The 24,267-nt window shown below is 36.7% G+C and overlaps 1 protein-coding gene across 1 annotated transcript in view; it reads right to left on the bottom strand.

Moving 5' to 3' along the window:
- Positions 1-2,308: 2,308 nt before the first annotated feature.
- LOC134540695 (fatty acyl-CoA reductase wat-like) overlaps positions 2,309-24,267 on the bottom strand; it is a 34,392-nt gene continuing 12,433 nt past the window's right edge. Inside the window, exons 2-3 of the mRNA XM_063383573.1 lie at positions 8,077-8,292; positions 2,309-4,441 (exon numbers count right to left, since the gene is read on the bottom strand). Coding sequence (XP_063239643.1) covers positions 4,157-4,441; positions 8,077-8,289 — 498 coding nt within the window. The 5' untranslated portion in view covers positions 8,290-8,292 and the 3' untranslated portion in view covers positions 2,309-4,156. The remainder of the gene's footprint in view (positions 4,442-8,076; positions 8,293-24,267) is intronic.

The raw sequence follows: 24,267 nt of genomic DNA, 5'->3' as shown, positions 1-24,267 counted from the left end.
TTTCGGCGTTGTGGTAATTCGGCGTTGTGGTACACAGCAGTTTTCTAGCTGTCGGCGTTGTGGTCAGTTTGGCATTTCGGCGTTATGGTTTTCGGCGTTATTGTACGTTCGGCGTTGTGGTATTTCGGCGTTGTGGTGCGTCCCCGATCGTCATACCAGTTCACATAATCGATATATAACCGATTACCGGGATTTATTCTTCTTCTTGAATCCGGAGTTCGTAACACCGAATTCGATGTTGTGTTGGATTGAAGTCTCCACTTTGTCTGTGAAAGTGCACTGTCTTTGCCGCACATAGCCGTAGCCTATCTATGAGTCGTGATGTCACAAGATGTCAGTGTATTCCTACCCGCTAACATGAAAGGTAAGCTTCTTCATGTCCTCAAATGTTTGTGTGTAGAATCTTAAATTAACGTCTCGTGACCATACACGATCTCAAGGCGACGCCATTTTAGAAACTCCAAAAGAGCGTCGATCTTAACATCACGCCTCCCTAAGAGCACGTCTACAATAGTCGGAACCTGTGCGTGGTCCGTGTCCTTATCCGAATGTGAGTGACGTCACATTGTCTCATCGAAAACTGCCCTGTCCACAATTGCGATGTCCGATGTCCGAATGTATTGATTTCTAAAGTTGTCACCAGAGCGCAGTAAATGTGCCAAACCAAATTTTTTTGTTTATTGTTTTGATGCTCTGTAGTTTGAGATTGAACTTATGAAAGTAAATAATTTATTTTCACATTATAAAAACAAATTACAAATTGACATTGTAAATAACAAATTTTTAAAATAACACAAAAGTACTAATATTTAAAACACATTTTGCTAAAAATTATAAAATAATCATCTTAAAATCTATTTAAATTTACTGGCATAAAATTCTTCTAAAGAATAAAAAGAATGAGGTTTTAAAAATTCTTTGAGTTTATATTTAAATTCTTTAGGTTTTGCAAAACAAAGATCCGATAACTTTGCTGCTAAGAACCTGTTTGGTACCTGGACACGTAAATTGTTGATGGTTTTACGTAGACTCGAAAATAACGCCATTTTTCGTCACGGAAAGCACAAGTTTTCTGTTTCCGAGAAGCGCGTGTAGCAGAACGTTTGTTCGGACCAACAGCACCGAGGCGCACGGCGCCTGACGTCATCAAGGTTATGCCAGCTCGTGTACTTAGCGCGTGACGTCATTCGGCCGCGAAACTTTCCGTTTACACGCGGACATCAATTACCTTCGACTCCGCTTCTTCGCGCAGGGAAAACAAGACGGACTGAGGAGATATTTTGCTTCTGTTGCGCAACGTTCAGGCGCGCGAGTGTCTACTGCGTAGTCGTGAATTCATTTCTTTGGCTCTTCGAGCTTCGGAAACTTTTTTTTTCGTGCGCTTTGTGTTTCGGAACACTTTTTTATTAGTGCTCTTTGAGTTTCGGAAAACTTTTTATTTTATTTATGCTCTTTGAGCTTCGGAACAACCTTTTTAATTCGTGCTCTTTGAGCTTCGGAAATTTTTATATTCGTGCTCTTTGAGCTTCGGAAAACATTTTTATTCGTGCTCTTTGAGCTTCGGAAAACTTTTTTTTTCGTGCTCTTTGAGCTTTGGAAAACTTTTTTGACGTGATAACGTCTAATAAATCGATGAACGCCGGCTGCACGCACGAAAAAGTGTCCCACTACGGATGTCCCACTACGGATGCGCTTAATTTGATCATTGTACGCATGCGTGGTATCTCTCTTCATGTTCATTGTACGCATGCGTGGAATCTCTCTTCCACTCGATTGGAATAACCATCGATTTGACTTTTCAATCATATTTTCGTCGTTTGAATTATTAATATTATGTAATTTAACGATCGTCTACCGATTTTCAGCACAATCGGTACGGTTATTTAAAAGTAATGTTGAGTATTCAAATACGTTTTGGACCAACAATGGTGTTTTACAGTTACACATAATAATTCAAATTACACCCGGGATCTTTTGAACACACTTATTTCTAAATCAAAGGTTGTGGGTTCGAATCCCAGCTGCTGCGAATTTTTTTTTGTACTTGTAAAAATAAATACGGCGCACGCAACATTTCAGAAGTAATAAATATATTTGAATTAATGAATGCAAATAAAAGTAAATTTATTAATTAAATTGTACATTTCATTTCACTCCTTTGTATCCATACAAAATAGTGATAATTCAATAAAAATTATTCAATTTTATTCATAAAAGTATGCAGAGGTAGATTTTATCATACAAAAGTTAAAAAAATTAAAAAAAAAATTCTTCCTCAAAGAATTTAATATTTTAAATGCCTAAATGGTTTGGTTGCAAAAAAATATATGGCTCAGTCTCAGGCCGAATATGATATTTCCTTTTCTTCTGGATCAATCATTTCATCAATGTTTTGTTATGACTTTGTCACGTTAAACTATCGCCCGTAAACCGACTTTACAGACAACCAATTTCTTTTTTTCGTGCTCTTCGAGCTTCGGAAAACTTTTTATTCGCGCTCTTTGAGTTTCGGAAAACGTTTCTTATTCGTGCTCTTTGAGCGTTGGAAAAAAATTTTTTTTTGCTCTTCGAGCTTCGGAAATTTTTTTATTCGTGCTTTTTGAGCTTCGGAAAACTTTTTTTATTCGTGCTCTTCGAGCTTCGGAAAAATTTTTTTCGTGCTCTTCGAGCTTCGGAAATTTTTTTTATTCGTGCTCTTTGAGCTTTAGAAAACTTTTTTTTTGCTTCGTGACATCTTATCTAGGTCATCACTTTCAACTGCCACTTTACGCCTAAACATCGAGTACACAGAATAGGTCAGAATTATACCGACAACCTTCGGCTACAAGTTCATTACAACAAAAATTAGTCGGAAAAAAATAGGGTGTGCCAGAACTCAGCGTCAAGTCAGTAAAAGTTAATAGGCCAATTAATTAGAGTTCTGAATAATAATAATAACATTCCTAAAGGGTCTTAGTGTTCGAGTTATAGGCATTTTTTCAAAAGTTATTTAAATCCTCACTGTACACCAAATTATTAAATAGGCTACTGTTACTAAAAATGTTTTATACGCAAACAGAAATAACTCTACTATGGATAACAATTCAGAATAAAAACAAATATGCTATAGTTTTTAAGAAAATATTATTTTGAAGACTAAAGCTGCAAAAATATTTCAATAAAATAAATCTGAACAATCATACTGTAAAAATAATTTTTTTTAGCATAGCAAGTTATTTGAAAAGTTGGCTAAGAATGTTAGCATACTTAGCAACAGTCAAAATTTACCCAAATAAAAAATTTTGCCACATAAGTTGAGCAAAAAAAAATATTTCCCCAGAAGTATAGCATGTTTTGAGGTGTTATATATTGTAGGATATTTATGATTAGGAAGTAAAAAAAAATTGTAATAGTTTCTAATACTTTGGCGCATAGTGGAGGTTAAAAACTTTTAAAAAAATTCTTATAACTCGAAAACGACACTTGATTAACTTTGGTTTTTTGATTCAGAAGTGTGGTTAATTGGCCTATTAACTCCTCCTGGTTTTACGTTGAGTTAAGGGACACTTTAAATAATATAACGTATGGTATAAAGTGCTTCGATTGGCTGATAAGAGGCCTATGGACTTTAATCTGAACAACACTTTTATTACAAATAATAAATTGTTAAAGATGGGAAACCAAGAAAGAGTCTGGATAATGTTTGGTTCGAAATATTCCTACATCCATCAACCAATTGTTCTTTTTTGTATTATCATATATTAAAAATATCTGAAGGAGACAATATGTAAAAAAAAGGTATTGGTATTATCATTTTAAAAGTTCAGTGGTACAAAAAAAAACAGGAGGAAAAAATCAGTCTAAAAAATTTAATTCGACATGCCACCAAAATAGCTATGTTTGGGGAAATCATCTCCTTTTCCTCGGACATCTTAAAAGATATAAATAAAAGTTTCATAATTACTTATCCGGTTGATACATTTTCTGAATGAACACAGGAAATTCTAATGTACCCACATTTGCATTCTCTCCTGTCAATTTCCCTGACGGCAGAAGGGATCGCACGTGTCCATTAGCCAAAAGTGAAACAGCATCTAATACTTAATTAAACATGACAAGATTACAACTAGATGGTATTTACTAACACACAAACTGCTCGGATAACGAACGACCATGGTCAACCAGGAGGAATGTCGGGGAGCGTGAGGCACACCTTGAGGCGCGGCATGTCCTTGGCCAGCTGCAGGATGTGCTGGGTGCCGAACACGTTGATGTCCATGGCGACCCCGAGCGGCTCGTCGAAGCGCACCGTGGCGGCGCCGTGGAACACCACGTCCACCTCCCGTGCTAGCCGCTGGCGGTCCGCTTCGGACAGACCGAGCTGCGGCAGCGAGCAGTCTCCGGACACCACCGTCACCTTGTGCCGGAACTTGGGCACCTCCTGCTTCAGCTTGTCGAACAGCTGCACAAACGACAACCAAGACCACCATCAAGTTGTGCAGTAACATGGGAACCTCCTTCTTCAGCTGCTAGAACAGCTGCACAAACGACAACCAAGACCGCCATCAAGTTGTGCAGTAACATGGGAACTTCCTTTTTCAGCTGCTAGAACAGCTGCACAAGCAACAACCAAGACCACCATCAAGTTGTGTAGTAACATGAAAACCTCCTTTTTCAGCTGCTAGAACAGCTGCACAAACGACAACCAAGTCCACCATCAAGTTGTGCAGTAACATGAGAACCTCCTTTTCCAGCTGCTAGAACAGCTGAACAAGCAACAACCAAGACCACCATCAAGTTGTGTAGTAACATGAAAACCTCCTTTTTCAGCTGCTAGAACAGCTGCACAAACGAGACAACCAAGACCACCATCAAGTTGTGCTGTAACATGGGAACCTCCTTTTTCAGCTGCTAGAACAGCTGCACAAATGACAACCAAGTCCACCATAAAGTTGTGCTGTAACATGGGAACCTCCTACTTCAGCTCCTAGAACAGCTGCACAAACGACAACCAAGACCATCATCAAGTTGTGCAGTAACATGGGAACCTCCTTCTTCAGCTGCTAGAACAGCTGCACAAACGACAACCAAGACCGCCATCAAGTTGTGCAGTAACATGGGAACTTCCTTTTTCAGCTGCTAGAACAGCTGCACAAGCAACAACCAAGACCACAATCAAGTTGTGTAGTAACTTGAAAACCTCCTTTTTCAGCTGCTAGAACAGCTGCACAAACGACAACCAAGTCCACCATAAAGTTGTGCAGTAACATGGGAACCTCCTACTTCAGCTCCTAGAATAGCTGCACAAACGACAACCAAGGCCACCATCAAGTTGTGCAGTAACATGGGAACCTCCTACTTCAGCTCCTAGAACAGCTGCACAAACGACAACCAAGACCACCATCAAGTTGTGCAGTAACATGGGAACCTCCTTCTTCAGCTGCTAGAACAGCTGCACAAACGACAACCAAGACCACCATCAAGTTGTGCAGTAACATGGGAACCTCCTTTTTCAGCTCCTAGAACAGATGCACAAACGACAACCAAGACCACCATCAAGTTGTGCAGTAACATGGGAACCTCCTACTTCAGCTTCTAGAATAGATGCACAAACTACAACCAAGACCACCATCAAGTTTGGCAGTAATATGGGTACATCCTGCTTCAGCTGCTTGAACATCTGACACCAAAGTCATTGCCACCTTGTGCTGGTATTCATGCACTTGTTTCTTCTTCCACTCAAACACCTGTCACATGCAACAAATTACACATCCTTGCCCTATTTTGTTATATATGAATTTTATGGTTCATACACTCAAACAACTGCCACACACAACACACAATTCCAGCTCTTACTTCCGCTGTTAAAATAAACTGTCACACACAACCAAACTCACCACTAACACTTTTCCTTGGAATATAAGCAGTCATCATACAACTGCCAAACGGATCACACCACACCACTACATTCTTGTCTTGGAATATGGGATGTTAATTTGTTGGACTTGACTTGGTATAGGACCTACCTTAAGGCAATTGTTAAAGACAACATTTTTAGTCTGGGTTACCATTTATTTTGGTTGTACTCACCTGTGTTAAATAATTAGTTCTTTCTCTGAGCATTTACCTGCTGTTGGTAAAAAACAGTTTATAGCAATATATAAAATCTTTGAAAGATATTATTTGTAACTTGTGTTGTATAAAGAATTAAATTATTGTGTTAAGATTGAAATTGTAACTAAATAAAATGAACCTTAATGATGTAATGGATAGGTACTTTTTAAATTTGTGAAAATTTAAACGATCTAGTTTACTGTTAAGGAAATGTGCAAATTAGATTTGTAAGAAAGCAAACAGTTTCAAATGGTACAATTTTCATACATCTTTAAAATTTTCACATGTATTAAAAAAATTTTAATAGTTTCACTGAGGCCATATTTTCTAATGTGACCCTCGCGGCATAATGATTGTGGGTTCTATCTCAGCAACCCAGCTTGAATAAAATTTAGGAACATTGGATGGGGTATCCTAGTTGATATGGGGATTTTGCAATAATCTTTGAAGTTCCATTGTCTTAAGCCTCTTTGCATAGCTGCATGATATTAAATAATATTCAGAATTAAAGAAATCTTATGTCATTTTAGCATAAAACATTTTATACTGAAGCTTTGCACATTTTTAGTGATCCATACCACTGCTACCTCAAATCTGTTAATGCATTCGCCAGTAAAAAGCATGTACAGTATGTTCAACGTACATGCGAGACTGAATAACTCAAGGAGACACACTTGGTTACATATTCTCAGCACCAATCAACAAAACAATTAGTACAGAATTCAACAGCGACTCACCTTTTCTTAATTATAATTTGCAAGTTAAATGAAAACAAATTGATAACAGCGGAGAAATAAATCACCTTTTAGCTTGGTTACAAACTTGTCAATTCAATGAAATTTGTTTGGTACACTTGGGATATTCATCTAATAATGCTACATAATACATAAAGAAAGTGGCAATTGTGGTTAAAGTAACACGAGCATTCTGTCAGTTTAACAAAATGTCTGGTCCTTTGAGGTGACATGTATTTCCGATAGTAACCATTGTAATGGTTATGGGGTGGTGAACGTTTTGAATATGTTGATAAGTATCACGATGACATTATTGTGATGATGCTTACAATGATGAGAAAGGTATTGATGTAATTGCGATGACAATGTTTATGGGAATAGTGATGTTTTATCACCTGGATATAATGGTTAAAGGCGATGCTGACAGGCATAATGGTTATGTAAATGTTGTGATAGAGATTGTGGTGAAAATTTTGGTTATTCTAAGAGTAGTGACAGTGATAAAGGTGCAGGTTATGACCGCTATTATTTATGTGGAGATTTATGCGGTTTTTGTTTGATAATGGCCACAGGGATGATGTGAATGATGGTGATAGTGGTTGCAGAAACATTGGTTGTTGTATGATAATTATGAAGAGTGACATTAATAGTGGTGACAATGGTGATGAAATTTTAGAAATTGGAGTGCATTTATGGAATAAAAAAATCTACTTAAAATAATCGAAGAATTCTTTGTAGTTTAGGATAACTGGTTATTTGTATAAAATACACCATATTACTACTTCAATTTCTGTGTTTCGTAGTAAACAGAGTAATCCTTCATTTGGAAGGAAGGAGATATTTTAAGTAGACATATCAAGAACTCAATGGCCTCGTTAATACTTCAAAATGAATTTCGTGCATTCATTTTGAAAGCCACCTCAGTACTTTCTAATTTATGAAGATGTGCGTATGTTTATGAGAATCTTAGGATAATTTGAAACCAGTCTTTGTAAATCTAAGGTGGAATTTTTTATGAGTGATGACAGTGGTGATGGAAAAATACATTGATGGTTGTGGCGAAAGTTATGATGGTGATGATGCGGTGGTGACGAGAGTGAAGATGGCGGTGGTGACGAGAGTGAAGATGGCGGTGGTGACGAAAGTGAAGATGGCGGTGGTGACGAGAGTTAAGATGGTGGCGGTGAAGATACGAAGATGACAGGGCCGATGTTGGTGGATAGGTTGATGTGTGATGCCATGCTCTCACCGTGTCATTGAAGAGCTCCTCGGCGCGGCTGTCCACGTCGACGCCCTTCTTGCTGCGGATGATGAGGAACACCTGCCTCAGAGCAGGGCAGCAGCGCAGCAGCCGCTCCATCAGCACCTTGCCCATGAAGCCCGTGCCGCCCGTCACCAGCACGCTCGTGTCCCGGTAGAACTCCTGCACGGGCGTGCCCATCTCCGGCTCCTTCGAGGGCATCGCCTGCGGCACACATCGGCACGGGCCACGATCAACACCCCAGCCGTTCACAGTCCGGTCTATTTCATCCCAGTTCCCACCCCGCTGAACACTCTCGATGCTATCATCTCAGAACTCACACCAGGTGCACCCCGTAATCAACAACCCACCCATTCACAGGCACATCCATTTGATCTCAGAACTCACACCAGTTCCCACCCCGCTGAACACTCTCGATGCTATCATCTCAGAACTCACACCAGATGCACCCCATAATACACTACCCACCCATTCACAGGCTCATCCATTTAATCCCAAAACTCACACCAGGTGCACCCTGTAATCAACTACCCACCCATTCACAGGCTCATCCATTTAATACCAAAACTCACACCAGTTTCCACCCCGCTGAACACTCTCGATGCTATCATCTCAGAACTCACACCAGATGCACCCCATAATACACTACCCACCCATTCACAGGCTCATCCATTTAATCCCAAAACTCACACCAGTTTCCACCACGCTGAACACTCTCGATGCTATCATCTCAGAACTCACACCAGGTGCACCTTATAATCAACTACCCTACCATCCATAGGCAAATCTATTTAATTCAAAACTTACACGATTTCCAACCCTGCTGAACACTCTCGATGCTATCATCTCAGAACTCACATCAGGTGCACCCCGTAATCAACCACCCACCCTTTCACAGGCACATTAATTAAATCCCAAAACTCACACCAGTACCTAATATAATGAACACTCGCTCAGTTAAATGTTCATAATGAGCCAATATGAGAAACTAATGGTAGACAAATCAGTTTTAGATAAAGTTAAAAAATGTTGCAATTATCATAATTCAGCACCGTTAACACGTTGGAACAATGCAGCAAAGCATAAAACACTAGAGTAGTAGTAATGCAAAGGGGATGTCTGATGCTTGCAAATAAGCTGTTCAGTGTAGGGCACAAATATGTTTTACTGTGCAGCTTGCAAGCGCAGTATAAATTCTTCATATTTCTTAGTTGGATGTGGCTACAGGTTTGCATTATTTTCTTAAACAATATTTTAAAAAAAATTGCTTGGACAACATTACTGTCCTTTACAAACTAAAAATGCCTCACCATATGTCAAAAATAATTGATGACATGGGGCATCATTAGAGTTCTCTTTTGCTTCGCTCAGTATGATAGAAGAACGCAACTGTCCACTATTCATGCACCATACTGTATATATCCTGCGGAGAAACAACGAAGGTCGTGCATATTACCGCAACAAGAAACTACATGATTACAAGCACAACATTTCTCTTTAAACTCTGTTATTGATGATGCTGCGATGGTTTGTGCCATAACCTTTGATTATGAAAATACTTTTTTGGATGATAATAATCGCACCAGTGCTACTTTATATTCTGCCTGTGAAACCTAAGGGGGGAGGGAAAACTACCTAGTCGAGGTAGGACCCCAAGCCACACAAAATCACCCTTAAATTCCTTAATGTACAAGATAGAGAACTTTGTAGTAGGTTCGAAGTCGTGTTACCTCTTATGTGAAAATCATAATTCAAACAGTAAGCAATGCTTTATGTTGAATATCATCCCAATACAAAGTTCAGCATTTATAAAAATAAATATCACAAGACATTAAAAATGAATAGACAACTATCACATATATTAAGATACAAGGACTGCCGTAACAAACAAAGCAACGACAAACCTTCATATATATTAGCTTGCAGGAAAAACTGATATTAAGCAACGAGATTGCATAAATTGCTGGCATAGACTACAAATAATGCCCCTCAGTATATTATCAAAAAATCTCAATTGTTTTGAGTTTGAAAATGCCTCATTTCAGCAACATTAATGTGTAAACCTACACGCAGATTTAATTCATTGTCTCATATGCATAAATACTTAAACGTTTTAATAAGGGGCAATATAAAATACTCAGAAGGCTACCAACAAGAATGATAAGAATATGAAGCTTAGGTTGACTAGATATTACAAGTCTCAAGATGACAAAATCTTATGTTGCTCATGGTTACAAGATTACAAAACTTAAATTAATTAGGGCTTACCATATTGCCAAAGCTGTCATTAATCACGGATTATACGATTACAAAAGTCCACATTAATCACGGAATACAAGAGTGCAAGGGCTTAAGTAAATTATGGAATTCACAATTTTACAAGTGGACGTAAATTTGAGATTACCAGGTTGCATACAAATGTTTACATAAATTATGGATTTCAAGATTGCAAAAGCTTATGTTCATCATGGTTTACTTAAATACCTTAAGGGGAGTCTGACAGTAAAAAAATTAAAATATTTACTTTTTTAATTTTTAATACCAAAATAAAATTTCGACTTTCCTGAATACAATGATGTGAGTGTTACTGCGAAAGCTTTTTTTCCATTTTTAATTTTTAATTTTTTTAAAGTTGAACTGCATTTTTTGAAAATTATTATTATTTTTTTAACTTTCAAATTTTAAATGCTAAAAAAATAATATTATTTTAGCCTTTATGAATACAATCTAAATACTTTCTAGTACTCTCTTCAATAAAAATATATAATGAATACTGAATAGTATATTTTCAAAAATTTGGAGCCTTAGTTGAGATTTGATTGATGTATAGACCTTACCAACTTTGAGCTTGATTTATGAAAAACTACGTTTTTTATGATATTTAACCCATTATCTCAAAAACTATTACACTGCAATCGTTCAAACTTTTAGCATAGTTGGAGATAGTCTTTGTGAAATAACTGTACTATAATTATGAAGATGTTTTTAGAAATAATTAATTTGGAAAACTAATTATATAGCATTTTTTGGAAAAATACTATTATTTCTTAAGATTTTAGTAACCTTTTCCAAAAGCACATACAACAATCGATACTAGTACAGTATGATAAAAACATATAAAATATAACATATTTAAAATCTAGAAGGGTTAGGTATAATGGTTTCTGAGATAATGGGACACAAACATAGCATTTTTAACATGGGCAAGATAGGACAGTCAGACTCCCCTTAAGCATAATACACAAGTAGGCAGTGAGTATCCCCCATCCTACTGTCGGATCGTAAGCAGGGTTGCCATGCGTCAGGAAAAAAAAAATTCATCAGTGAGGAAACACGCACAGTACAAATTTACACTGACCAAGCAAAACCAACAGGGCAAATGGTCGAAAAAATAGCAAATACTTACACGACCTCAGTGGCATTAGCAAGACTTAAGTATACTTTCAGACTCATGCTTAATCTAACTGGGCTGAAAGTCAACTTAATAGAGATGCGAGAATCAATGCACCTCTAAAATGACAGCTCGCATAAGAGCCTATATAACTCTGTTGCCTTCAAATGCATACTAAAATTACCGCTGGACACAAAAAAAGTAAAAATATAATACACAAAAATGCAAAATACCAAGAAATACTTTAGCCGAAATTAAATTTGTTAGGACAGATCCGATAAAGGAATTTAAAGAAACTGAAAGCTCAATTAAATATGTAGCCACTTGCATTTTTCACACTGCTCTTGTTCTTCAGAGAATCTACATAAGCAGTCTAATAACTAGGTAACATGTTGCTTCCAGAAACTCCTACTAAAAAAGGAAGTCAGATACTCACCGCGAGAATCAGCAAAAACTAATATATCAAACTGCGCAGTGCGAGAGGAAATCATTTCTAAGCAACCAAGCTAAAGAGGTAGAAAAAAAGGATTAGGAGAGGGAAGACAATGTCAAGTAACAAAGTTAAAGAGGAAAACCAAACAATTAAGAGTGGGAAGATGTTGCTAAGTAACTAAGCTAAAGAGGAAAAACAAAACGAATAAGAGTGTGAAGACTTTGCTAAGTAAAAAAAAAAGAATTAGAAGTGTTAAGATGTGGCTAATTAATAAAGATAAAGAGGGAAAACCAAACGATTAGGAATAGGAGGACGTTGCTAAGAAACAAAGCTAAAGAGGGAAAACGAAAGGATGATGAGTGAGAAGCAGTAGCGGATCCAGAGGGGGGGCTAAGGGGCTCAAGCCCCCTCCAAAAGCATCTGGGTCCACTATTGTTTTAGTGTTTGCCTCAGCTGGGTCAAGCCCCTCCCAAACCAAAATCCTGGATCCGCCACTGGTGAGAAGAATTTGCTTAAGAGAGAAAACAAAAGATGCAACACGAGGAAGACGCCGAAACACAATCAACGTGTTGTGTCGTTATCACGGATCGCGGTGCAAGTGTTACCTGTGCGAGCGGAGAGAAGCAGGACTCCGCGGGTGTTTGCAGTCAGCCTGACGATGCAGTCTCGCCGGCCTTCGGAAACGACAACAGCGTCGTCCGCATGTTGCTTGGGAGCGAGCTGTGTGCGGGAAGGGGAGGGGGCCCGCCCTGGTCACTGCGAAGAGCTTACGCAACGAGTGACCGAACAGCTCCGGCGCTAGTAGGGACTGCAATCCGGGGAAACCGGTCCAGGTAAAAAAAATACCCGCCTACTTCCTGACCTACTCCACTCCACCTCGGACCCACGCGCGCCACACGAGCAGCGTCTAGCAGGACCTTTGAATATATATATACTGTATAGAAGTCGCCAGCCCAGGTTAAAATTTCTAATACGGTTTGAGGTAGTTGGCTAATTCACCGCCGCAATCGCCACCATCGCTAGGGCATCGACTTGTGGTGGTCCCTAGCGGACAAGTGTCGAACTCTTCAAACACCCCTTCCCCCTCCTGTTGAACGACTTTGAGCTGCAGTGAATGATGGGTGGGGGGTGCGGGGGAATGACAGCGGGCGACACTGCTGCGCTCTAACGTGTAAATAACAACTAAGACGATACAGGGCGTTACGGCAGCGCACTGCAGCGGTGAAGTTCCCAAGCTGCTCCTCATACGCTTCTGAAAAACGTAGAGTAAATCCTATCCACTCGCGACTTCTATACAGTATATATATTCAAAGGCAGGACGCGTATTTTTTCGGCTCGGATCGGCTCTGCTCGGCAGGCAGTCAAATTAAATGGAAGGCCGCGCACTTGATCGAAACGGTTCGGCTCGACTCGGAATCTTGCTATCCTCACTTAGCATAACGAATTCTTTGATCCTTTAGCTATCCGTTGGTGTAATTAAATTTTTGGATGGAGATGATAGATATGCAGCTGCAACACCAACCCGATTTTGTTATTAGATTTTTTTTAATTGCCTCCCACTATGGAAGCCATTTTAAAGACGTATTCACGTCAACAAGAAACAACTTCTAATGAATCAGATACAGACCACGAATACACGACTGATACGTATGAAGAACAAGAAGTGACAGTAACAATTACAACGGATCCTGGTCATCCTTATCTTTCAAGGGCTGAAGTAACTCCCATATATGCTTGAAAAGGTGCGGAAAGTGGGGAAGTTATTTAAAAGGTCGCCAACTAAATACGATATGCACCTGCAAAAGTATGTAAAAGAAATACATACAAGGCATTAAGCACATGTTGTAACAGTATTTTGGCTATGATAAAAATACTTTATAAGCTGAAATTATGTATAGGTAAAGCTTTGTTTGATATAGGATTTGAAATAGAATTTAGCAACCTAGAATGGCCAAAAAAAAAAAAAACTGATTGACAGTTTGCAGCCATTTAAGTTGTCTGTAGAGGCACTATGCAGAAGAGATGCAACCCTATTAACTGCTGAAACAACACTAAATTTTGTTTTAAATAAGTTGCTTACTCAAGACCCAATGTTAGGTGCGGAATTATCTGAGACACTGCGTAAGAGGATAAAATAACACCGCAATGTAGTGACTGGAATATTAATACACGTACATAATCCATAAAAAAATTGACGAATATACAAGAATAACTGAGATAATAAGTTTACTATGCCAAATAAAAAAGGTATACGACTAGAAATTAAACAAATCTTAGAAAGAGTTATTCGAGATGATAGGTCTTACGAAAACGTAGACGATATGATATAATTGGTATAAAAAACTTTATCACCATTAAAAAATAATATGGCATTACAGAAATAATTTAAAATGCAAGTCCAGCAAGAAGCTAAAACCTATACTATAAATACAAAGAAAAAAAAATATTTTGAGAAGGTAGGGTAAGTTGCCTTATTCCGTGATAAATTATTTCTAATGAATTTACTGAACTTTTTGGGAGACTATATAGGTGTAAATAATTTTTTATGTAAAGTTTATTTGACAGCCAGTTAATACGTGCTGCAATATATAATTTATATAACCTCATTTCAACATAATAATTTTCTAAAATTAACAGAGCATGGGTTCCTAAATCCGTGATAGGTGCCTTTATTCCGTGATAGTGGTATCCTAATTCCGTGATATATTGATACATTGAAAAAATTTATGAAAACATCCAAGAAATGCAATTCTGTCATCATTGTTTTTCCAAAGTACTATTTACACACACAAAAATTAATATGTAGTACAAAATACATGCTCCAAATAAAGTGTTACAATTCTAACAGTGATCGTATTTCTACAACACTAGTCACTATATTTGTGCCTGATGTTACAAACATAAGTCCGGTTTCATTACAATTCAAAATTCTGTGAGGCGAATCCAAAACCTCGTGTTCAAGCAGCACTTTCTCTAGAGAATTGTAAAATTCCTGTATTAACACAGGATTGACACATGATGCACGATGAGATAAGTTTTCAAGTCAGCTGAGAGTGAAGTTGAACCTTTCACGAAACCCCCTATACCACTTTTCTTCCCACAGCTTCTTTATATACATTAAACCTTTCAACTGACCCATGTTTTTTTTTTTTTTTTTTTTTTGGCTATTTCATACGCGAGTTTCCTGACTTGAAAAAACAGTCAATCCAAAACCAAGTTCCCGCATACGTTCAACGTACTTAGCAAGTTTACATTCTACATCAAATTCAAGCACGAATGGTCTACCAACTTTCACAACATCGAGATTAAAATCCACTCCCCCCCCATCAAGATGTTCATTGGCCCTCACAACGTTTTCTTTTAATGTCGACCACGGCACTTTATAAAGTGATTGGACGCCTTGTAGACTGTCCACTCTTCCTGAAGAACTTTTCTGACAGCTAGTTTTACGGCTTGTTTTAGCTCTTCGACCTCTACTTCCAGACGAACAACAGGTTTTACCTTTTTCTTTGCCCATTGTTGAACGAGAAAGACTACCTACTGAAATAAACAAACATTATCGGGCTGTAAAATAAGAAACTTACTGGAAAGCAACTAAAATAAAATTATTCTAATAAAACTAGAAACAGCTAAACTGAACTCATTTATTCTAGGATATATTTTGGACACAAATGATATAAAGTGTCTTGAATTGATGAACAGTCTGTAGTTTGAGAATTATAAATGAAATATTTAGTTCTACATTTAAATATATATATATATATATATATATATATATATATATATATTTACATGTTTCAGGAAAAAAAACAGGCACTGATTAAACATATTTAAACAATGAAATAATTATGTTACTCCCATGCTTTAGTTTGTGCTTACAAATTATTTGCCCAAAAACGAAAAAAAATAAGAGAGAAACGGGAAAGCATATAAATAATTTTAAAACAGGCCCTTTAAAATAATCTACACATACAGTTTACACTTAAACCTTGAAAATTAAATCCTTTAAAGCATAAGGCAGTTATATGTATATTTACCTTTTTATTACAAAATTCACTCTACTGTTGTATAAATGATGAGTATAATTGTTTCATGATACCCACTATTCAAACAACTGTGCACCATATGAAGAAAAAAAGCGCGAACGAAGAGTAGCCTCTTCCCTACGAAAGAGACCATTGGACGCTTGCTTTTGAGTTCTCACCCAACTATCTGCTGCTACTCATTTGACCATGAGAGACAAAGCAAAAAATATCACGGAATAAGGGATATACGAAAATAGGCAACATTACCCTACATAACAGTAACAAAAGGATATTATTTTTTAAAGATTTATGCAATGGGATTGCATGAATTGATGTAGGCTGTTGTGTTTGTTTCGTCTTGTCATGTTTTTGTCTCATTTTGACTGTTAAGCTGAATTTTTTTTAGTTTCAATATTTTTGTGCTGTCATCATTTGTTGGTTTTTTTTTTCGTTCTCTTCTGTTTTTGGAAAACTATTGTTTTTTTCGTCTTTTCGTTTTTTTGTGTTTTTGTCTCGTTTCAACTGTTGAGCTGAATTTTTTAAGTTCGGAATTTTTGTGCTGTCATCATTTGTGAGGTTTTTCCGTTTTATTAGTCCATTTTTCTTTGTTTTTCTTTGTTTGTTGACCATATTCCTGTTGTGGAGTATTGTGTGGTGTTTTATATCCTGACAACAGCAATTTTTTTCTTAATTTATGTTTTTGTCATTTGTGTTTTTTGTAGTTTTCTTCTACAGACATACATGAGCATAGCAATGGCGTATGTCCAAAAGCCTACATCAAGTCAGTAACAAAAGGAAATGTCTACATATGAAAGTTAAGAGTTCGAGGACAATACTTGTTTTATATTCATGACTATTTGTTGACAATAAAGCCGACAAGTGTAGAAACTGAAAGGGTCTTTTCAGCCACTGACGACTATATTTGTAACTCTCTAAGAAGTCGATCGGCAGATGACACGATTAACACTATTTGTTTCCTACGATCCTTTTTTTTTTTTTAAATACAAACTTGATTTTTTTTATAATCGTTATACCAAAAATAATCATTTAAAGTAAGTTTATCGGGAAATACTCCGTATTGTGATAGTTGTGCCAATTATTAAACAGATCTATGATACTGTCGTCATAATTTTACGTATAAGACTGCTTTGAGTGACGAAATTACATAATTATTGTGATCTCAATTGATTTAGGTAATATTAGTAAGTAACTTAAATAATGTGATGTTAAGTTACAAGATAATTTTAATTGATGTCATTTGAGAAATTTAAAATATATTTAAGACTGAAACTATTAATACTTAAATAAATATTAAAATGTAACCAGTAACACAACTAGATTTGTTGCTTAATCATAAGTGTTGTAACGGAGTAAATAAAGTTGATTTACTAAGATAAAAACATGTTTTTTTATAAACTTATAACTAGAGACCGAAAAAATTCGCGGATTCATTTCACGATATGATAGAATCCAAACAACTGTACCTTTATATTGCTTCTCTGATTGGCTCACAGTTTAACTGAAGGACTTTGAGCCAATGAAAAACATTTAACCAAAAAAAGTATCGAATCGCAAGCGTCCCAGTTGACACGTGTCACGAGTCGGTAACCAATGAGCAGGTGACATTTGCCTGAGTATGTAGGGGATTGTGGAATCTATCCTAGAGGTCATCCAAAGCACAAATTCTTCCAGTCTCTGCTTATAACATGTTTTATACAGTTGATTTTGGAACGATAAAAAAATTATCGTTTTGATGTGACCAATCCGGTCGGATTCCCACCGGATTGAAACTGTTGGCGGATTGCAATCCCCGAAGAGCCAGCCTGGAGAGCTGGTAGATGTTGGATGCAGTTTGGGTCTACCACGGACTCCTACGGTTGTCTGAGTGGCGTTCCATAGGTGCGGGGGGGGGGGGGGAGAGACCTGGTGAAAGGGGTGGCTCCCATTTCAGGTCAAGAGTTTTTATATTCACAGTAATTACAGATAAACGTGTAAACATTTTCGACTTCTTATCTTTCACGAAATGAAAAATATATAGAGCGCATACTTTTTTTGCATAATTAGCTGCCAAAGTTACATTTTAAACGTTTTTGGGTCGTACAAATAAGGAGAATTTAATTTATTGCAGATCTGAAACTTTTTAAGTTTAACTGAAATGCCACTGGCTACTTCAAGAAAAGGTTTGAATTTCTTTCAGAAAATATTAATTAATTTTACAGGGCATTTCAAAATTCTGAAATTTGTTATGATATTGACAGCCAAGAAACATGAAATGAGTTTTTTTTTTGTAATAGAAATGCACACCATATCATGAAGTAGCCAGTGGCATTGCAGTTGAACCTAAAAAAAAAGTTTCAGTTCTGCAATAAATTAAACTATCTTTATTTGTACAACCCAAAAACGTTAAAATTGTAACTTTGGCAGCTAATTATGCAAAAAAGTATGAACTAAGTATAGGGTAAATCCAGGAGAGATGGACCACCTTTTTTGAAACTCTTATAATTTTGTTATTTGTCAAGATATTGGTGAAATTAAATTTCGCTATGGTATTCTGGTGATCTATGTATATGAAAAGCAAAGGTATATGTAGAAAATTTACGTTAACAAAGTGAAGAAAAATTTTGAAAAATGTTGCAGTACTGGGCCATCTATACCATATACCTAGGGTTAGATGGACCAGGCTATATGGGAGAGATGGACCAGCATTGAGAAAGCTATTTAATCATTTATGACTAACTTTAAATTCAGATTTAAGCACCCAATTAAACAAAAATAGTTTCTGACGTACAAGTCTACAGTGCCTATACATTAACATGTTTTACAAGGTCTTTCTTCTTTCAGATGTAGTTTTTCAAAACCCGTAAAGATTTTAGTTCATTTTTTCCACATACATCGCACTTATTTTCATACTTTGTGCAGTTCTCATGCAACCAATGGGAACACACCGTGCATTTAATCCAGTCTTCTGTACATTTTGTAGTATTTTTGTCCTCATTACACCCAACACATTCATCTTCGTCCCAGTCACCATCATCACTGTCATCATACAAAATTGGCTGAAAAAATCCTTTGGTGTTTGGATTTTTATGTTTGGTAGGCCTAACAGTCCTAGTTAGGATAGCTTCTTCTCTCCGTCCTTTTCTTTCTTCTTGTTCTTTTATTTTCTTCATTTTGTCATGTTTTCCTTGGGTAATACGTTGTACATTATCCTTAAAATTTAGTAATTTCGAAACACTTGCACTCTTACCACGGGCTGTAGTTTTTTTTGTTAAGATTGGAATATATGAGATGTTGTTCAAAATTTTTGTTGGCGTGGGGTTGTCGACCTCTTTGACTCCGGAGACACTGGTGGGCCCTGACGAAGTTCCAGGAGTCGCCAGGCATTCATCACTGATAGGCTGTTCGAAATGTCTTATAGGCAGAGCAGATTCGAGTGGAGGGGTAGACCTATCGGTGACTATGGTTGCTTCTTGGTTTGATATCAAACCAATGTCTGGAGAGTGTAGTTGAACTAAGTTCGTTTCAGTAGCTTCAGAAAGTGACGTTTCACTAGAACCTCTTGTGTCAGGGGTGATGATTGTTGAATCTTCGCTAGGTGTCAGGTAAACGTAGTATGGTATTGCAGACATGTTTATCGGAATAATTCCACATGCCTTGAAGTCGGAAACTGCATTTTCTACAGTCGCTGATTTGGACCAAGCACATCCTAGCAACTTGCCAAATTGCAGTCTCGTAATCTGCCGCAATTGGTTGTTCCTCATGAACACATTACATTCTTTGTTGTAGTTAGACTTCAAAGATTTAAATAAAGCTTCTGTCAAGTGGCTGGAAGAAATGGGTCGTGTGACTAGGAAGGCTAAGCAAAATTATATCATTTTCATCAGCGAATTCAAGCATTTCCACACTGCTGCAATGGGAGGAGTGTCCGTCAAGAATCAACAGTACTTTTCCAGCAGGATTTCTTTGCAAAAAGTCATGTTTCAACCAGTCGAAAAAAAATTCAGAGGTTATGTAAGCAGATTTCACGTTCATTGCAATCATGGAACCCGGAGACATGCCATCACTGAACTCCTGTTTCTTATTCTTCCCTTTAAAAATGCAATAGGGAGGAATGTAGTTGCCCTCGCCATTGAAACAACATACAAGCCATGCGGACGTGCTACCCACTAGACCAATAAGTCAATTGTTGCATAGTACTTTTAAACAAATGTATATCTGTACTAAACAAAGGTCAAAATAATAGGCGTATTGATCTTCAAAATCAAATTTACATTATAATATAAAATTAATTTTTGTACACAAATTGACTGAATTATAATTCAAATGACTACAAAAAGTTGTAAAAATTTTTTAAAGGCTGTACGAGGTAAAGTGAGCACTTCGCAACTTTTAAATACGAACAAGAACACGCGACTAATGAGAAAACTTTATGTAATAGGCTCATAAGCGATTATTTATATCCTATTTAAAAGTGGCCGAAATATAATAATTTGATCGAATGATAAAAGTAACTATGGCCTCAAAAGTGCTCACTTTGCCGCATACAGCCTATACTGTATTTTTGTTTTTTAAGTAGGCCTAATGGAGAGAATAATTTATCTTAAAAGTTTGGAAATTAACCTACAAATTACTTAAAAATATGTTTTGTGACTAATTTTTTTGTAGAAACGACATTAAAAAATCTACAGCCTACTCATTAATAATACGTAGGCCCATTTAAAACGATGGTCCATCTCTCCCACTTTATTTTGGTCCATCTATCCCGATCGTTAGGGAGAGATGGACCAGGCCGCCATTACGTCCCTGTTGTGCCCAGCTTAGCTACAGAACACTACAAAGATACGTTTAGCTTGTTTAAATGTTGTAAGGAATGATGGTTCAAAAATATTGCAAAATACTGTCTCTACGACACAACTGCGTTCACATTAACAAAATTTTTGACATACCTGTTTTCTATTTTCTTTAATATCTTCTCAATTTACGCATACAAAGGAACTAAAACAACACAGCAAGCGCCATACGGTTGCCACGACACATTCCTACCAACCATGGCGCTTTCTATTAGCAGATTCGTGAACTATGCCACCGGTCCATCTCACCCGGTGATACATCTCTCCCGGATTTACCCTATATATATTTTTTTATTTTTTATTTTTTCTTCAACAGAAAAGTTATTAGCAATGGCGTATGTCCAAAAACTTACATCAAGTCATGCACTCCCATTGCACAAATCTTTCAAAGATAATATATATATTTCATTTCGTGAAAGTTGAACAATTTAAAAAGTCTAAAAGTAAATAAGTAATTAAAATAAATATAAAATCATGATCTGAAATGGGAGGCACCCCAAGGCCCTGCGATACTCTCGGAACAGGGAATAACCACAGGCTGGTCTGGTGGTTGGAAAGGTTGCTGGGACGGGTTGCCCCGGCCTCTCTCTCTCTATCTATCTATCTATCACTCTATCTATCTCTCTATCTCTCTCTATCTCTATCTCTCTATCTCTCTCTATCTCTCTATCTATCTCTCTATCTCTCTCTATCGATCTATCTATCTCTATCCATCTATATCTCTCTATCTCTCTCTATCTCTCAATATATCTCTCTATCTCTCGATGTATCTCTCTCTATCTCTCTCTATCGATCTATCTCTATCCATCTATCTCTCTATATCTATTTCTCTATCTCTCTATATATATCTCTCTATATATATCTCTCTATCTATCTCTCTATCTCTATCTGTCTCTCTCTATCGATCTATCTCTATCCATCTATCTCTCTCTATCTATCTCTCTATATATATATATATATATATATATATATATATATATATCCATATCTCTATCTCTATCTGTCTCTCTCTATCTCTCTCTATATCTCTCTCTATCTCTCTCTATCTCTCTCTCCAGGGAGCCAGTGCTGTGTCGCAGTCCCAGCCCAGCGCCTTCCCCATCGGTCTAATAACTACTTACTAGTTTTAAACTAATTATTTCAAAACTTTAGTTTTATTAAATATGTTATTATTAATTAAACATTATCTGAAGTATTTAATATATATTATCGTATTAGTACATTATACAGCTCATGTGTTGACCTGGACTGGGCCTGATCACGTGTCGCGATCTCTCGAAAGCGGGTCTGGGAAGTTCGAAACCGGTTGGGTCCAATCTTGCGCCCGACGAGTTTGGGTTTCCCGAGACGCAGACTACGAAATACCAGCGCTCGAGCAAGCTCGTTTTAAATGCCACCAGGAAAAATAAAATTAAATCTCCTTCGGCACAACCTACATTCATGCGTAGATAGATTCAGAAGTACCCGCATTTCTTCTGGAAATTTTCTGGAAACTTGTATTAACTACCGGAACATTTTAAAAACTTGATGTATCATGCTTTTTCTCCAATATTACAAAATTATAAGATTTTTTTTTTTAATATTCCATGCAGTGGAAATGTTTCGAATACTCTTTAACTCAATGAATCTAGCATTGAATAGTTTAGAACGAATTTCAATATTATCTACGCTTACTAAATGAGTTACGCATTTTTCGCCATTGAAACACTATTTTTTTTAAATCTATTACACCAATATATGATCGTATAAAAAATTTGCTTTTAATCAGTGTTTAATATAATATTGAGAGATGGTTAAAATAAATTTTAACTAATTTGGTATTAAAGAAGATTTGAATTTTTTTTTTGTTTCAACACCTGATTTTTTTTATAATATTTCATCTGATAAAAAAATTGTTACACTGAAGGTTTAATATAATGTTTAGGCTTGTCACAGTTAGTTACAATGGATTTGATAGTTCACCTAATTTTTTTTTTTAACCCTGGTTATTTCCACAACTTGTAATAATGGTTGGTTACACAAAAATTTACTTTTGACAGTTTTAGACAGTATTTAGATGACTTTAAATAAATAAGAAGCAATTCAATAAATAGGTAGTACATCTAGGCTACATGGTACGGAAGTTTTATTAATTTTTTTATTCAAACTCCTAGATTACACTATGCGACATTTAAAAATTTTTGGAACGGTACTTTGAGGCTGTAAGGTGATTTTAGAAGTATTTTTAATGCTGATGTCAAATATAATTTTACTTTTACTGTATCACGTAAGGTTTTTATACAATTAATTTTTGAATTTTTTTACGGGGCAGTAAGGCCTGAACAAGCGTTTTCGGATGCTAAATTGCGCACAACTTCTTTAATACTTAGTTTATAATGACGATTGTGGCACATAATTTAGACAAAAATGGAAATGAATTATTAAAACTGAAATCAGTACAAAATGTAACGTTGCAAGAGAGAAAATAGCTGAAAACTTAAAATTAAGTTGGTTTTCACAAGTTTTCTCTCTTGTAACGTAATATTTTTGAATGATTTCACTTTCAATTATTCATTAAAATTATTATCTAAATTATTTTCTACAATCTTAATAAAAAACGAAGTATTGAAGAAGTTACGCGCTATCTATCATCCCAAACCGCTTGCCCAGACCAGGTGTTAAGTAAAAAACCACCTTAAGTAGGGCCTAAATGAAATTTTTTGGGGCAGTGAACAATTTATTCGAGTTTCATTTAAAAGTCGTGTATTTCATAACCCAGTGTGAAATTGCAATGCACTTGCGTTACAGTGGACGATACTCACTATTCCAAATTCCGGCTTCTAGGAACTTGGGCAGGTTGGTAATCCTTCATTCACTCTCTCCCCCTGTAGGTAGGGAAAGAGGGGGGGGGGGGTTATAAACACTTGCGCTTTGTAAAGGACTGCTGGGGATGCCTAGTGCATGCCATATCAACCAATTAAAGATAAGAGGGAAAGATGGGGGGGGGGGGGGCGCTAGCCTTTTCAACCCTCACACAGCGTTACCAACCGTACGGTCCTGACCGTACATGTACGGTAATTTCACTGTGTGTACGGACGTACGGTCCTGCCCTTGGATAGTACGCCATTTGTACGGTCCAATCAACACAAGTAGTACGTGGTTTCTAACCAATAAAATATTTGACACAATTGTTTCAATAATGTCTAACTAGTTTTTAAATCTCATCATTTCATACACTTCTACGTAGGCCTATTATGGTTACCGTGCGGGGAATACGGCGCTTCGTAATTTTTTACCGAAGGGAAATGCCCTTACTATCTGGTTGGAGTTGGACGCTGATAAAAAAGAGCCAGTAGTAATATATATATCTGGTGAGTAACGTTCTTTTTATAAGTGACAGACATATTTTCATTATTTTGTCTGCCAAAAGGATTTGTTTTTAATTTAATAGGTCAAGTGGGGCAATGTTTTCAGAAGTTTTGTAATATATTTTGTTTTGAT

This window comes from Bacillus rossius, chromosome 17 (genome assembly GCF_032445375.1).
Source record: "Bacillus rossius redtenbacheri isolate Brsri chromosome 17, Brsri_v3, whole genome shotgun sequence".
In the NCBI taxonomy this organism is placed as follows: Eukaryota; Metazoa; Arthropoda; class Insecta; order Phasmatodea; family Bacillidae; genus Bacillus; species Bacillus rossius.
This window is presented reverse-complemented; position numbering and strand designations above follow the sequence as displayed.